This window comes from Montipora capricornis, chromosome 1 (genome assembly GCF_036669925.1).
Source record: "Montipora capricornis isolate CH-2021 chromosome 1, ASM3666992v2, whole genome shotgun sequence".
Classification (NCBI taxonomy): Eukaryota; Metazoa; Cnidaria; class Anthozoa; order Scleractinia; family Acroporidae; genus Montipora; species Montipora capricornis.
In genome coordinates this window covers 43,527,964-43,545,463 of record NC_090883.1, presented here as the reverse complement: position 1 = coordinate 43,545,463, position 17,500 = coordinate 43,527,964, and the positions used below count along the sequence as shown (strand labels likewise).

Here is a 17,500-nt window from a genome sequence, read left to right as displayed (position 1 = left end):
AATTAAAAGGGACTGCTAGCAGTCTATTTAAAAGGTTATCTCTTTTTTCCATTTGCTTTACGCTTTAACTCTGATATTTTTCTTATTTTGTGTCATTTGGGAATAACATAGCCTCTTACTGAGTCCAAAGTTATGCCAAATTACTGTTTCGTATGTCTAAAGAGAGGACAAAGTGTACATATATGTAGAAGCAAATCAATAGATGACACATACCCTTCTTTGTCAATCTCAACATTAAGATTATCTTCAGCATCAGATAACTTAACCTCCTCTATCTCATCTGTATCTCCTGTCTCCTCTTGTCCATCACAGGCGGGAGTCTCGCTGGTTGAACTCGGGTTCTCGTCAAGATTTGCTTCCTCAACGGGAGGCGTCATTTCATTTGTATTTCCTTGTTCAGTTGCAGCGGCAAGGGCCAGATTCGTATTTTTCTTTCCTTTCTTTTTCTTCTTGCGTTTAGCTCCGTTGGTTTCCGTAAGCTTTTCCACCGTAATGGATTCTTCCTTAGAGACATCTTCACTTCCCTCGGAGGAAGTAATTAGAGTTTCTTGCACGACAAAGGCAGGAGTCTTTGATTGTGAAAATTCATCGCAAGTATTTTCTTCCCTAAGTTCTGCGTTCTTGCCGTTGTTTTTAATTGCTTCCTGCGTAGCCATAGTGAAAGCCCTAAGAGATAAAACAAAACTCAAGTACGCCTTTATAAATAATAAATACTGAACTACGGATATCAGATTTCCAGCACTTTCATTGGCTCGCTGGACACAGGCTATCAGTTGATATACCTGCTTTTCCTAATATGGTCAAGGAACGCGTCAGCAATAAAGCGATCTGAAACCATTTTTGCAGCTATGAGATAAATAGGTCGGCAATGCGTACATGTGGGGGCTTAAGTGGGAATAATTTGTTGTCTTCTGGAATCGTAAAGACCTAGGGAAAGTCTTTAATTAGTGATAATTTAATTTTGTTTTGGCTATGCAAATACATGTCAAAATGTATTGCTGTGAATTTCTAAAAACTGCATCTGTATTAATACCAATAGTTAGGAAACAAACGCTATAGTTAAGCCGAGAAAAAAGCTCCATGAAAGCATTTTGAAGAGTCATACATGGACCACTGTTAGATGTCAGAAACAAACTTCCTATACAGTATTTATTCTCTCTAAGAATTTTCTGCTGTTGTATTTGTGTTATCTAAAAATGTCTGAATATTACTATGTGGATGTCCATAAAGAACACCACAAATTATATTATCATGAGATTCTATGTCAATTTCTATCCATGATGCTTCAGAATCATTTGTTGTTCTCCTAAGATCAGTCGTGATAACAGATTATTGTTTATAAAAACGCCCACACCTCCTGCGTTTGTAACACTTGGCAATGAACAATGAAGTAAACCAATTCGCGATGTTGAGAAGAATGACAAGGATGCATTTAAGCCAGTCGCTCGTCATTTTAATCTCCCTAACCACTCAAAAAAAAGATATGGCCATCTGCGGTCTTTCCCTACATCTTGGTACGAGGGAAAGCCGCAAGAATCTGGAAAAAAAATTCATCTTCCAAATCGGCAACCTTAATCCTCACGGTATTAACGTACGCTTACATTTAATAGGCCACTTGCACTAAGAGGTCACGTGACCAATGCTTCCCTTAAACAGTGAGTTGTAATCTTGCTGTTGCCAAAAATTGACAGAACACATAAAAATTATCTTACACCTGAAATTTGAGAAGAAACGCATTTAAGGGAGATATTTTATGGTACTTTGATTTTTCAACAAAGTAGCATGATTTGTCTTGGCCGCCATGTTGGAGGGCATACTCTTGCCCTCCAACATGGCGGGCAAAACTACGTTTTGCTTATATCTTGTTAAATGTTTGATAGTTGAGTGCAGATGTGCCATAAACGTTACCACATCACCTTTTCAACATTTTCCTTGAAGTTCAAGGGCAAAATTGGTGTCAGAAAGTGGTAATTCATAATTTTAAAAAATCAAGTTTAGGTCACGTGACCAGTTACGGACTTTCTCATTTTAAGCAAATGGTGCGGGTTTGGAAAACCAAATCACTATTATTTTGTTTAAGAGATGACCCACTAAAAGTGTTTCGAAGGCAAAATCATGTAACTTTCATTTTCATAAAAACGATGTCACATGACCTCTTAGTGCAAGTGGCCTATTAATGTATTTTCCATGTTACCACCAATAGTGTATCTCCTAGTCTACTATAAAAACTACACATAACCCACAATAGGCCATTTCCGAGTGCATGCCTGCGTCCTCCTTAAAGCGAGTCTAAGTGCAAAGTTTTTGTTATGAAAATTAGATTTCATTCATATGTAAAGTAGAACTAATTACCATCACAAAAACTTCGCACTTAGACTCGCTTTGAAGAGGAGACATACGTGAACTCGGAAATGGCCTATTCCTTGATTCGCTCTGACGAAGGGTGGCTAACGCTCGAAACGTCAGCTTTTAGAATCTCTGTACGGTGGTCAATTTACATTATCAACACCGTTGATAAAACCAAATTTTTGTAATATCCCTGTAAGATTAGTATTGGATAATAATTCCTGTCCAACTTTTAGCTTAATCTCAGCAGTCCCACTATCGACAAAGGAAAATACAGATTGTTGTGTAATGTCACGTGACTACATCCGGGTCATTGAAATAAAAGATGTTGCTTGCCATGTGCTCGTAGTGAACGCGTACTACATAACATGGTGTTTTGAAGCGGGATTTTCAGCCGTAAAGCATTCAAGGCGGCAAGAAAAAAGCACTGGAAATCAAGACAGCCGCTAGAGATATCGCACATGTAGGCGCTCACACCGCGATCGAAGTTTTGATTGCTTTCCGAAGCAAATTAAACATGTCACAGTTCATGATTCCGCCGCCGTCCAAGATGGACATGACAGAAAATTTGCTATCGAACTGGGAATTCTTCAGAGACAGCTGGAAGAGTCATGCTATCGCTACAAAGCTGGATCAAAAGGAAAAAAAATTGTCGCCGCCACGCTCTTATCGGTTATGGGAAAAGAATGTCTCCACGTATGCAGAAATCTGCCCATGACTGAAGATGAAAGACAAGATGCCGATGTGATTCTCGGGAAACTCGTTGATTATTTCGAGCCCAAAAGAAACACAATCTACGAACGGTATGTCTTTATAACTCTCGTTCTCAGAAACCTGGTGAAGTTTCGATCAATTCTTGGCTGCCCTTTCGCAAGCTTGCTGCCACTTGTCAATGTCACGCGACCGCATTGTTACTGGTTTACGAGACCACGGTCATCGCGAACGACTTCTTCGAGATACCACAGTAACTCTTCAAAAAGCTATCGATATTTGTCGTACAAACGAAATGGCAGCAAATCAGAGACACAAGATGGAACAGTTGGATAATGGCCACTATACGCGCGAACAGAAGAAGCGCGATGCCCGCGTGGATCCACGCAAGACCCCTCGCGCTGCACAGAAATGCAAATACTGCGGAGATATTCATGTGGCTGGAAACTGTCCGGCGTATGGTCAAACTTGTACCAAATGCAAGAAGAAAAATCATCTTGCAAAAGTCTGTCAGTCCAGTTTGAAGCAAACTGAAAGGAAATCCAATCCCGGAGCAAGAAAGTCCAAGCCAACACGAGACGCACCACAACGCGTACGCCAAATGGAAGAAGATAATGCTACAGGTGAGCTAAGCAGTGATGGCAGCATCTATGCTGTTTGGGCCACCAAATGTACGAAGAATTATGCTGTGGAAATCTATGTAGCAGCCAGTAAATAAGACGAAGCAATTTCTTTAAAATTCCAGATTGATACAGGAGCATCCTGCAGCACTATGACGCTTGAAGATTTCAAGAAAATTACTGATGAAAAGCCTCAGCCTACCAACACTAAGCTCAAGCTGTATGACAACTCCGTGATACACCCTATTGGCAGCACTGCACTTTACTGCACAGCTAATGGCGTAAGAAAAAAAGTCCACTTCGAGATCGTGGAACATGCGCCCACTTCATTGTTATCAAGAAAAGACTCTGAAGCCTTGAAGCTGCTCCACTTAATGAAGAATGTCTCCTGCATGTTAACCCTTGCTATGATCAGCCCCTTGACAAAGAGCAAATGGTGCAGGAATACAATGATGTCTTCTCTGGTCTTGGAAAACTACCTGGCACTTACCACATCGAGATGGACCCAAACACCAAACCAGTGCAAGGAAACCCAAGACGTGTACCAATTCCAGTTAAGGATGAGCTTAAAAGCAAGATCGAAGAGCTTGAGTCCATGAGTGTCATAAAGCTAACCCTCTGGATCAGCAATATGGTGGTCGTGAGAAAAATAAACAGCAGTCAGTCAGCCCCTGCTCAGCCATCAGGTCCTGCTGACCTAACAACGCCGTCTCCCAGCAAGCAAGTGATGCGCACCAGATTAGGACGAGTCATCAAACCAAACAAACTGAGGATATGCCTCGATCCTATGCTTCTGAACAAAGGTGTCATCAGAAACCATTACCCTACTCCCACCATAGAGGATATTGCTCCCAAGCTCACTAAGACCAAGGTCTTTTCTGTCGTTGACGCCAAAGACGGGTTCCTGCAGATAGTTTTGGATGAATCCTCCAGTTTCTTAACCACATTCTGGACTCCGTTTGGCAGGTATAGGTGGGTTCGTATGCCCTTCGGAATCAAATTCGCACCAGGCAAATTTCAAAGAAGGCTTGATGAATGCCTTGAGGGTCTCGAAAATATTGCAGTGAGCCATGATGACGTGATAGTATTTGGCTCTGGGGAATCCATTGAAGAGGCAACCGTGTCACATGACCGCGCTTTCAAAGCACTCCTTAACAGATGCCGCGAACGAGGCCTAAAGCTGAACAAGAAGAAACGGCGCTTCAAGCTCAGCAAAATAGCTTACATTGGCCACATTCTACGAGCAGACGGTCTACAAGCTGACCCTGAGAAAATCAAAGCAGTGCTTGAGATGCCTCGCCCAACAGACGTACATGGAGTTCAACGTCTTATTGGAGTAGTCACTTACCTGTCCAAGCTCCTCCCACAGATAAGCACTGTCTGTGAACCTCTACGTCGCCTAACAGACAGCAATTCCGTTTTTGATTGGTGACCTCAGCATGAAGATGCCTTCGTCAGGATTAAGGAACTGATCACTCAAACACCTGTCGTACATTACTTTGATGTTAACAAAGAAGTCACAATTGAATGCGACACCTCAGATGTTGGCCTGGGTGCTGTCCTCACTCAAGATGGACACCCTGTAGCTTATGCGTCGCGCGCACTCACCCAAACCGAGCGCAATTATGCCCAGATCGAAAAGGAATATGTTTGGCTATCGTCTTCATCGCTGAAGGATTTGAACATTACATTCTGGGCAAAGACATTGTTGAAGTCCTTTCAGACCACAAACCACTGATGACAATCTTCGCCAAACCAATCCTAACGAGTCCCAAGCGCCTGCAAAGGATGCGGCTTAGACTACAGAAGTACCCTCTGAAAGTGACATACAAGCCTGGCCCTCAAATGTTTATCAGTGATACACTCTCTCGAGCCGCTCCACCAGTACGTCGTGCAAAGTAAGATGCACCAAACTACGTAATCTTTCAAATCTGTCAAGAAGAAAAGTTCCGTCAAGAAGTCGAAGAGACAGACTAAGAAGACCAAGAAGAAGCGATCTTCGTGTCAGACCACCGACTTGAGTAATTACGCCATGAGACCAGCAACGACCTGTCACTTCAAACTCTGATGACGCTGATTATGAGAGGATGGCCAGACGACAAACATGAAACCCCCCTTTGTGTACGACAATATTGGCCGTACAGGGATGAATTGGCTACTCAGAATGGGTTAGTGCTCCGTGGAACAAGAATCGTCATTCCACATGCCATGAGAACCGAAATGACAGCTCGTGCCCACTGCTCTCACCTAGGGATGCAGTACACTATCAGCACTGCGAGAGACATAATGTACTGGCCAAGGATGACCGCTGACTTAACAGAAGCAGTACAAAGGTGTGAAACCTGCCAGCAGAGCAAACCTGCTCTTCCAAAGGAGCCGTTTATGACGGTATCCAATTCCAAAAGTCCCATGGTAGATTGTTGCTAGTGATTGCTTTGAGTGCGATGGCCAACATTATCTGGTTGTCGTCGACCTTTTCTCCGACTACACTGAGATTAAAGAACTGAACACTTTATCCACCACCAAGCTCGTTGATCAACTGAAGCAAGTATTTGCTGTTCATGGGATTCCAGTCACCTTGATCTCAGATAATGGCCCTAACTATGCTTCTGAAGAATTCAGCTTGTTTGCTAAAGCCTGGGATTTTCAGCATCTCACCTTCAGCCCACATCATCCAAAAGCGAATGGAAAAGCTGAATCAGCAGTGAAGATCATGAAGTCCATTACCACGAAAGCCAACAACCGTGAAGGAGAAGATAAGTGGAAAGCCATCTTAGAGTTGAGAAACTCTCCCACACCGTCCCAAGGCACTTCCTCAGTTCAACGTCTCATGTCCCGAAGAACAAGATCCTTCTTTTCCCTGTATGGAATCTCTGTACAAACCTGAAGTCCAGCACACATGCAGTTGCAGCTCAAGTGATGATGAAACGTAAACTTGCTAAATGTTACCATAACGTCAATGCCAAACCATTACCCAGTCTTCTCATTAGACAACCAGTGCGAGTGAAAGTGCACCCCCAACAACCTCATAGTGATTGGAAAGCTGGTGTTATTCTGAAGAATGTTGCCCCTCGAAGTTATATAGTAGAGGTGAACGGCCGCAAATACCACCGAAACCGCATCCATTTGCGAGACGCAATCCCGTCAAGACAAGTCCAGTCAACCATACCAGACTCAGACCAGTCACACATGTTACATGCTACATACACTCTCAGCTAGCTGCTCAACAAACTGAACCAGCCCAAGCTACAGATCCTTCTACTAGCCACTGTCCAACCAAAGATAAAAGTTGCAGCAGTCAGTCAACCCCTGTTCAGCCATCAGGTCCTGCTGACCCGGAAACGCCGTCTCCCAGCAAGCAAGTGATGCGCACCAGATTAAGACGAGTCATCAAACCAAACACGCTATTAAAGGACTTTGTGCATTGACACATGTTTGAAGGACAATGTAACTAAGACTGTTGTATCAGACAACATTCTGTTGTTGAGAGTTCATAAGTCCAGTTTACATGAGACAAAGGAACATTTAAGTTTTTCCTAAAAACTCGTTTTGTTCTCAGTATCATTTATTTCCTATTACTTTAGTCTTATTAGAAGTATAGATTTCGTTCTCCTTAGGAAAAGGGATGTTGTGTAGTGTCGCGTGACTAGATCCGGGTCATTGAAATAAATGTGTTGTTGCTTACCATGTGCTCGTAGTGAACGCGTACCGCATAACACAGATTAGACAACATAGTTTGAAGGTTGTCAAAATTAGCAGTCAAGCTCCTAATATTGCAGTGCAGGGTAGAGAAATATTTAGCAGAGAAGCATTCATTGACATAAGGACTGTAATGGAAATCATGCGCAATATAATATTGAACATTTACACCCGAAGGCAGATTGAGATCAAGATCTCTCATATTTAAATGGTCTACGTTGGAAGGCGAAGCGGAGATTTCCAAGCGAGCCAAAGACTCGAAGTCATTGTATCATAAGTAGATTGATATTTATGACAATTCACTTATACGACTGTAGAAGGACGAAAAAACACACTTACGTTCCGCTGGGCATTTCTCCTCTATCCTTACGGGCAAATCGCTAGTTTCTCTCACATGAATTACCTGGCTCATTTCACTTTTTCTCGTAAATATCTTTTTCGGATCGAGTCCATAAAAATTTACAGTTATTAACCTTCTTGGCTTTGAGGCAATCACTGAAGAGCTTCTCGTTCCTGCGCATCTCCAGATACTCAGATTTCCTATCGGCGATGCTTATCAATGCTGGGATATTTTTGCGCAGTTTAAAACTATTCAGAAAAAATAGATCTTAGTAAGTACTCTTGGTATCCAAAACGAAAATTGGGGGTAACTGTCACAAAATTCCTTTTTCTTTAGTTCTTTGTTTCGTTAGTTCATAGTTTATTCCGCTCGTGTTAATTACTTTGTGTTAATTTCGTATCATAGTCTACCGCAATTAGTACATTAGAGAATAGTTTGTTAGTCTATTTGTTCTTTTAAGTCTCCATTGTGGAGATGCTTTTGTAACTATTGGTTCGTTAGGGTCGTGTTTTAACAATAGGTTTTTCAATAAGTGTTGATGTGGAGTGCATTGTTAAAAAGATATAAACGTAAGTAGCGTGTTGTAAAGCGGGGGTTTTGTGGAAAAAGGTCAGTTGACAAGAAGACTGCTAGGAGAAGGAAAGCCGGAGAGAAGCCAAAGTGGAAAGGTGAAAGTTTAAAGAAAGTGGAAAAGAGAAACACTGCCAAGAGTCATTGGTGGGAGCCGACCGCGAAATTCCCAGACAAAACTCCTTTGTCGGCGGTGGCAAATATATTTATAGTGGAAGTTTTTGGAGGAAAAGTTCGGCGACGAAAGTGAGAGTCTTGTGGACTGACAGAAGACGTGACTACGTTTGTTGGTTTGCTGGAAGAGGTTTGCAGGATTAGCCGGTTGGACTAACAAGAACCTTGAGAAGGCACGAAGGCTGACGAAGAACTGAACTTATTGTCTGTAAATATTAAAGTAAAGTATTTAGTTCATTTTGTATTGTCGTTTAAGTATATATTAGCATTAAGTAAATCTAAGTAAGATTAGTTAATTTAGAGATAGTAACTGTCGTAACTATTTTACTTATAGCTAACGTTTATCTTTAATTAAAGTCGTACGCGTTTACTAAAAATTTATGCTGTGTTGCGGGTTTGTGGGAAGGGGTGTGAAATACATTGTTTTACCCTTAGTTTTCTCTTATTTTTTCCTTGCTATCTCGCGAGACCCAGGGGATCGCGAACCGTCACAGTAACATGCATTCTTTAGAGATAATTTAGCTTCAATTTGAGAAAGAACGCCATACATTGCTTTGTATTTTAGAGCTTTACACAAATATTGTTCATGAATTATCTTTGAAAAATGCGTGGTTACCCCTAATTTCAATAACACTTGGGAAGATATTTCTTTAATCGGGGCAAAAATACCTTTGAATTAGTAGGCACCGTCCTTAAACAACGCGCGCCTGAACCGTCTGCCTAAATCATTTCGCTCTCTTCCCATTCTCCCCTCGGCTCTTCAGCTCCCTTGCGTGACTAATGCGGGCTTCTCGACTGAAGGACTGCTACCAGTCGATTAAAAGGTTTATCTTTTTTTTCTATTGGTTTTACGCTTTCACTCTTTCGTTTTTCTTGTTTTGTATCATTTCGGAACAACATAGCTTCTTAGTCCAAAGTTACGCCAAATTTCTTTTTCGTATGTTCAAAGAGAGAACAAATTGTATTCGTATGTAGAAGCAAATCAATAGATGACACATACCCTTCTTTGTCAATCTCAACATTAAGATTATCTTCAGCATCAGATAACTTAACCTCCTCTATCTCATCTCTATCTCCTGTCTCCTCTAGTCCATCACAGGCCGGAGTGTCTAGATTTACATTGACTGCGCTGACCACTTCTGTAGCTTGCCTGCTGTAACTTTTGGCAGTTTTGTCTGATACAAGAAAGTCTTCGATGACTGCAACTAACTCCACAATGTCTTCGGATTTGCAATCGCAATTATTGTCAGATTCCACCACATTATCAACCTCTTTTTCGAAATCTTTATCGACACCTGTCTTTGTTGTAGTTTTAATCTCTTGTAAATCTCCATCATCGTCCTGGGTGACATCATTTAAAAGATCAGGGTTACGTTTCATGAGGTCGTCACGTTGTTCTTCCACAAGATTGTGCCCTAAAGTAACTGTATTGACAAGATCTACATCGTTAGCGGCAATTTCACGCCCAGTGCTATCATAATTATCATCACCAACAGCATTTGAAGTGCTCACATCTTTTGTTTTCTTTCTCTTTCTCTTCTTCTTCTTCTTTTTCCCACAAGAGCTCCCGCTGGGTTGTTTGCAACTGTCTTCACATCCATCAACAAGAGCAGTCTCGCTAGTTGAACTCGGGTTTTTGTCAAGATTTGCTTCCTCAACGAGAGGCGTCATTTCATTTGTATTTCCTTGTTCAGTTGCAGCGGCAAGGGCCAGATTCGTATTTTTCCTTCGTTTCTTTTTCTTCTTGCGTTTAGCTCCGTTGGTTTCCGTAAGCGTTTCCACCGTAATGGAGTCTTCCTTAGAGACATCTTCACTTCCCTCGGAGGAAGTAATTGGAGTTTCTTGCACGACAAAGGCAGGAGTCTTTGATTGTGAAAATTCATCGCAAGTATTTTCTTCCCTAAGTTCTGCGTTCTTGCCGTTGTTTTTAAATGCTTCCTGCGTAGCCATAGTGAAAGCCCTAGGAGATAAAACATAACTCAAGTACGCCTTTATAAATAATAAATACTGAACTACGGATATCAGATTTCCAGCACTTTCATTGGCTCGCTGGACACAGGCTATCAGTTGATATACCTGCTTTTCCCAATATGGTCAAGGAACGCGTCGGCAATAAAGCGATCTGAAACAATTTTACAGCTATGAGATAAATAGGTCGGCAATGCGTACATGTGGGGGCTTAAGTGGGAATAATTTGGAATCAATTATCAAAATTTGTTTTGAATTTAATCAGGCACTTAAGACATTCGTGATTTTTTGTTTTTGTTGTCTTCTGGCATCATAAAGACCTAGGAAAATTCTTTAATCAGTTATAATTTAATTTTGTTTTGGCTATGCAAATGCATGTCAAAATGCATTGCTGCGAATTTCTAAAAACTGCATCTGTATTAATGCCAATAGTTAGCAAACAACAGCTATAGTTAAGGCGAGAAAAAAGCTCCATGAAAGCATTTTGAAGAGTCATACACGGACCACTGTTAGATGTCAGAAACAAACTTCCTATACAGTATTTATTCTCTCTAAGAATTTTTTGATGTTGTATTTGTGTTATCTAAAAAGGTCTGAATATTACTATGTGGATGTCCATAAAGAACACCACAAATTATATTATCATGAGATTCTATGTCAATTTCTATCCATAATGCTTCAAAATCATTTGTTGTTCTCCTAAGATCAGTCGTGATAACAGATTATTGTTTATAAAAACGCCCACACCTCCTGCGTTTGTAACACTTGGCAATGAAGTAAACTAATTCGCGATGTTGAGAAGAATGACAAGGATGCATCTAAGCCAGTCGCTTCCTAACCACTCCAAAAAACACATGGCCATCTGCGGCCTTTCCCTACACCAAAGTACGACGGAAAACCGGAAGAATCTGGAACAAAAATTCATCTTCCAAATCGACACCCTTAATCCTCACGGTATTAACGAACGCTTTTCGTTTAATTAATGTATTCTTATTTTTCACGTTTCCATGTTATCACCAATAGCGTAGCTCCTAGACTATTATAAAAACTACACGTAATCCAGAATTCCTTGATTAGCTCTGACGAAGGGCTAACGCTCGAAACGTCCAGCTTTTAGAAATTTTGTACGGTGGTCAATTTAAATTATCAACTCCGTTGGTAAAACCAAATTTTTGTAATACCCTGTAAGATTAGTATTGGATAATAAATCCTGACCAACTTTTAGCTGAATCTCAGAAGTCCCACTATCGACAAAGGAAAAATACAGATTAGACAACATAGTTTGAAGGCTGTCAAAATTAGCATTGAAGCTCCTAATATTGCAATGCAGGGTAGAGAAATATTCAGCAGAGAAATATTCAGCAGAGAAGCATTCATTGACATAAGGACTGTAATGTACTCCAGTTATTGCCAGAGCGTTTGAAAGAACAGTGTATAATATTTTTAACAAGAGGTGCCTGGAGGAATATCTGAACAATTCTCAATTTGCGTACCGTTCAGGTGGAAGTTGTGTAAACGCTCTATTGAAAATGCAGCACACATTTCTTGCGGCATTGGATAAACGGGACACCTTAGCGGTGAGAATGTTCACGATGGATTTCTCTAAAGCCTTTGATAACGTTAAACACAATCTCCTAGTTGAAAAGCTGAAACATAGTCCACTTGATTTATTCATTGTTAACTGGTGTGCCAACTTTCTAGATGGCAGAAGACAAAGGGTGATTTTTAATAACTTGACATGCCAGTGGGAAATTGTTAACAAGGGAACAATACAGGGAAGTGTTAGTGGCCCATATCTTTTCAACATATTTTTGAATGACCTAGAGATAGATGGGTACAAAGATATATCCTTGTTAAGTATGCAGATGATTCAACCGTCTTAGTCACGATTACTAAGGATTCCCCGGATATATCTGACATTGCCTTGTCCAAGTTTATAAATTGGACTGTTGCAAATGACATGTATTGTAATACTAGTAAATGTAAGGAGATAATCATGCGTAAGAGAGGCAATTCTACAATCTACCCAATGCAATGTCTCACAATATCAAACAATATAATAACATTTCTTTATTAGGCATTACAATTCAAGGTAATTGTAAATTTGGCTTGCATGTCAAGGCCAAGCTCCAAGAAGCCAACAAGTGTTTATTTGTTATCAGAAGCCTACGTAAAGAAGGATAAACACAAGATGAAATAGACCACCTCTTTAAGGACGTTCGCGCCAAAATCTTCCTACGGTGAGATTTTCTTCATTTCTCGCCTAGAGTTAGGTCATAAAGTACTTACTCCAAAAATGAAAAAAAAAAATGGGGGTCACCGACTTTGTTTCGGAGAAAATGGCAGTGGAAAAATGCCTTAATTTCGAGAATCGGTCATAATAGCGAGATGTAGGCTCATCTGCTCATCAATCGAAAATCATAAAAATGAACCATTGGAGTGAAAGTTTCCATGCATAGGTTTTTAGGAGTGAGATTTTTAGATAATTGTATGCCGCTAGGGATGTGGTAAACAGTAGAGTTCATCCTCGATGAGTGTTTTCGTAACCTCTATCCGTCGCAACCACTACCGGAATTCGATGGCACGAGGAAAGAAAATGTTAAAAAAAGATAACTTCTTACGGTGAGAATTTTTTTATTTCATCATATTTTGTAGATAGTAAGTAAAGTAAGTGAATCATGATTTAAAAAATAGGAGTCACCGATGATCTGAACGAGTAAAATCGATGTGATTTTGCAAAGCTCATGGAAAAGTTCGTTTGTCACGCTTTTGCGTGACCTGTCGGGCAAGGACTGGAACCCAAGAGAGGATCGATTGTTGAAGAGATGAAAGGTTTTTACCGAAAAAAAAACCTTTTTCGAGCATAGCAACGACGTTTTAAGCAGGGGTCATCTTCATTTGGTTGGTGTTTTGTATAATATCTCCCCATTGCCGTCATGCTCATCCTCTGGAGTGTGTTTTTTGTGAAATTCAATCGCTGATTGTTTCCACGCAGGCCCGCACTATTCAAGCGGACGAGGACGAAAATACTCCTCAATTTCTACGAAACTAAAAGAAAAGAACTTTAAAAACATGCATTCACTTTGAACTTAAGTTCGTAGGGTAATAAAAACATTAAAAAGAAATAGCCCCATTAAATTTACGCAACGGTTCGTCCACGACTTTTCCAAACTTTCAGCCACTAATCTACTCGATCAGCTACCTTTTCCAGAGCTTTTCCATCCTCCCGCTCACTTCTCTTTGAAGTTTCATGATGATTCGGAAATAAATGAGGCATTCTTTTGCCGGCCTGTAATTTTTTCCTCGGCGTTTTTGTCGCCATGTTATTTTAACTGATGCTTGAAAAATTTGTATGAAAGTCAAGTAGACTAGTGCACGACTGATGAAACCTCGCGAATATCAGTCGTGCAGTAGTCTACTTGATTTTCATAAATATTTTAAATCAATTTTGACTGATCACGATCTTCTCTGATCCAACGCTGTGCAAGACTTACCGTCCACGGTTTTTGCAAAGACTTCACTAATGCTCAAAGTAATGCGTGACATATTACAGTCGCGTTACATGCGCAGTAACGTTGCGCACAAACAATTAGCGCGAACGTCCTTAATTCAGTTGTGATCCCTAAGTTATTATACGGTCTTTCGGTTTATGCTGCAAGTGTTTCCGATCTTACTGTTATACAAAGGTTTCTACAGAGATGTTACAAGAGGCGTTATACGTCGGACAATTACAACATATATGAACTTTTGGAGAAAAGCGACAGACGCCTTTTTTGTAGCCTCAAACGCGATTATCATCCATTAAAAAGCTTGCTCCCTAGGTACAAAGACCATACTGTAAACCTTCGAAGGAACTCCATCGTCAGACCCTGCATTAATACTGAACGTTTTAAAGATAGCTTTTTTAATAGATTAATTTTTAAATATAATCTAGCTGCCGTTGTAAATACCCCATATGAATTTTAATCAATTTAATCTTTTTTATTCATCTTAATCATTGTAATTTTTACTGCAACATCAGACATGTAATTTTATCGGATGCTTTTAATAAAGACGTTATTATTATTATTATTATTATTATTATTATTATTATTATTATTATTATTATTATTATTATTATTATTATTATTAATGGAAATCATGCGCAATATAATATTGAACATTTACACCCGAAGGCAGATTGAGATCAACATCTCTCATATTTAAATGGTCTACGTTGGAAGGCGAAGCGGAGATTTCTAAGAGAGCCAAAGACTCGAAGTCATTGTATCATAAGTAGATTGACATTTATGACAATTCACTTATACGACTGTAGAAGGACGAGAGAACACTCACTTACGTTCCGCTGGGCATTTCTCCTCTATCCTTACGGACAAATCGCTAGTTTCTCTCACATGAATTACCTGGCTAATTTCACTTTTTCTCGTAAATATCTTTTTCGGATCAAGTCCATAAAAATTTACAGTTATTAACCTTCTTGGTTTTGAGGCAATCACTGAAGAGCTTCTCGTTCCTTTCTTTGAGAATTTCTTTAATGAAAATTCTATTTTCTTTCAAATACCCAAGGTCACGAGATTGTTAGAGCCTTTCTTTCACACCTCGCCTAACGAACTTCACTAAAATATCTGATGACTGTGTCTATTTTGAACAAAAACACAATAAATTATTTACATGCGCGTATTAAAGAAGAAGGCAACTTGGCAACTTGCAACAAATGATTCAAAATTCCTCCCAGATGATCTTGCGATCGCCACACGTACACAAATAAATTCCGCCGACGGTAGCATAGTGGAGGCTAAAGTCCCCCAAAAAACGGGCGACAAAAGCCCTTTTGGACCGGATTGACCGAGGCAGAAATCGGTGCTTTAGTCGACAGTGTTGTTGATCCTGGAGTTTTTAATAAAACAATTATTCTACTCGGGCTTACTGGATATAAAATGATTATAACCAACGAGCCACGGATCGTTGGTTATCTATCACTTCATATCCAGCGCGTCCTCGTACAATAATTAGCTCTTATTAACTGAGCAGGAGGTTTTATGGGAGAACCTTGACCGAGGTCGTGAGTACAGACCGAACGCAGTGAGGTCTGTACACACGAGCGAGGTCAAGATTCTCCCATACAGACTGCCTAAGCTCGGTTAATAAGTTGTTTATTATATGGCAAACAAGAACAATTTAATTCGTTTAATGTAAATCGTTTGCACTTAGTGACATTTTGCTCGCGAACGGCGATAAGTGGCGATGAGCTGAACTTAATTCTGCCAAAGTTTTCTCGTCCTTCTTTTCTTCTCATCATGTTTTTTGGCACTTCCATAAATAAATATTGGTCGAAGAAAATACTCAATATTTTTGCATTTTAGTTTGCAAGTTTTTCACCGAAAAACATTACCGCTCTAGATGCCTGTCTAGATGGGAAAATCTAGACCGCGGTCACTATCGATTTTAGCCAATCGAATTCGTGAATTTGTTAGTTCCCAGTCCTTGTGAGACAGAGCCATGTAATAATTGTAAAATATTACTTCAACTGTAAAATATTAACTAAGCCGCGGCTACACGAGCGATTTTTTTCAAATTTTATCCCGTGCCTGCGCTCGAGGGTGGCTACACTTGTGACAAATTTTGGTGACAAAGTGAATGCCGCGCGAATCGTATACTTCAAGAGACCTGGGCACTATAAACAACCATTCCTCCTTTAATTTCAGTGGCTAAATATTCTTAAGTCGCGTCGCTGGCGCGGGCAAAAGTTGCAGACGTCTGCCTAAATCATTTCGCTCTCTTCCCATTCTCCCCTCGGCTCTTCAGCTCCCTTGCGTGACTAATGCGGGCTTCTCGACTGAAGGACTGATTCCAGTCTACTAAAAGGTTTATCTTTGTTTTCTTTTGGTTTTACGCTTACATTCTTTTGTTTTTCTTATTTTGTGTCATTTGGGAATAACATAGCCTCTTACTGAGTCCAAAGTTATGCCAAATTACTGTTTCGTATGTCTAAAGAGAGGACAAAGTGTATTCGTATGTAGAAGCAAATCAATAGATGACACATACCCTTCTTTGTCAATCTCAACATTAAGATTATCTTCAGCATCAGATAACTTAACCTCCTCTATCTCATGTGAATGTTTAGTGCCTCTTGTCTCATCTTGCCCATCACAGGCAGGACTGTCTAGATTTACATTTCCTGTACGGACCACTTCTGTAGCTTGGCTGCTGCAACTTTTGGCAGTTTTGTCTGATACAAGGAAGTCTTCGTCGACTGTAACCAACTCCACAACGTCTTCGGATTTGCAATCGCAATTATTGTTAGATTCCACCACATTATCAACCTCTTTCTCGAAATCTTTACCTACACCTGTCTTTGTTGTAGTTTCAATCTCTTGTAAATCTCCATCATCGTCCTGGGTGACATCATTTAGGAGATCAGGGTTACGTTTCATGAGGTCGTCACGTTGTTCTTCCACAAGATTGTGCCCTAAAGTAACTGTATTGACAAGATCTACATCGTTAGCTGCAATTTCACGCACAGTGCTATCATAATCATCATCACCAACAGAACCTGAAGTGGTCACATCTTTTATTTTCTTTTTCTTCTTATTCTTCTTTTTCCCACAAGAGCTCCCGCTGGGTTGTTTGCAACTGCCTTCACGTCCATCAACAGGAGGAGTCTCGCTGGTTGAACTCGGGTTCTCGCCAAGATTTTCTTCTTCAACGGGAGGCGTCATTTCATTTGTATTTCCTTGTTCAGTTGCAAAGGCAAGATTCGTATTTTTCTTTCGTTTCTTTTTCTTCTTGCGTTTATTTCCGTTTGTTTCCGTAAGCTGTTCCACCGTAATGGCATCTTCCTTCACTTCATGACTTCCCTCGGCGGAAGTAATTTGGGTTTCTTGCACGACAAAGGCAGGAGTCTTCGATTGTGAAAATTCATCGCAAGTATTTTCTTCCCTTAGTTCTGCGTTCTCACCGTCGTTTTTAAATGCTTCCTGCATTGCCATAGTGAAAGCCCTAAGAGGTAAAACATATAAACTAAAGTACGCTTTTATAAAAAGTTAATAATACCGAGTAAACTGCAATAAAT

The 17,500-nt window shown here is 40.2% G+C and overlaps 1 protein-coding gene across 1 annotated transcript in view; it reads right to left on the bottom strand.

Moving 5' to 3' along the window:
• Window positions 1-17,500, bottom strand: part of LOC138045363 (uncharacterized) — a 235,795-nt gene that overhangs the window by 7,974 nt on the left and 210,321 nt on the right. The window contains exons 4-5 of the mRNA XM_068891829.1: window positions 9,461-10,420; window positions 214-666 (exon numbers count right to left, since the gene is read on the bottom strand). Coding sequence (XP_068747930.1) covers window positions 214-666; window positions 9,461-10,420 — 1,413 coding nt within the window. The remainder of the gene's footprint in view (window positions 1-213; window positions 667-9,460; window positions 10,421-17,500) is intronic.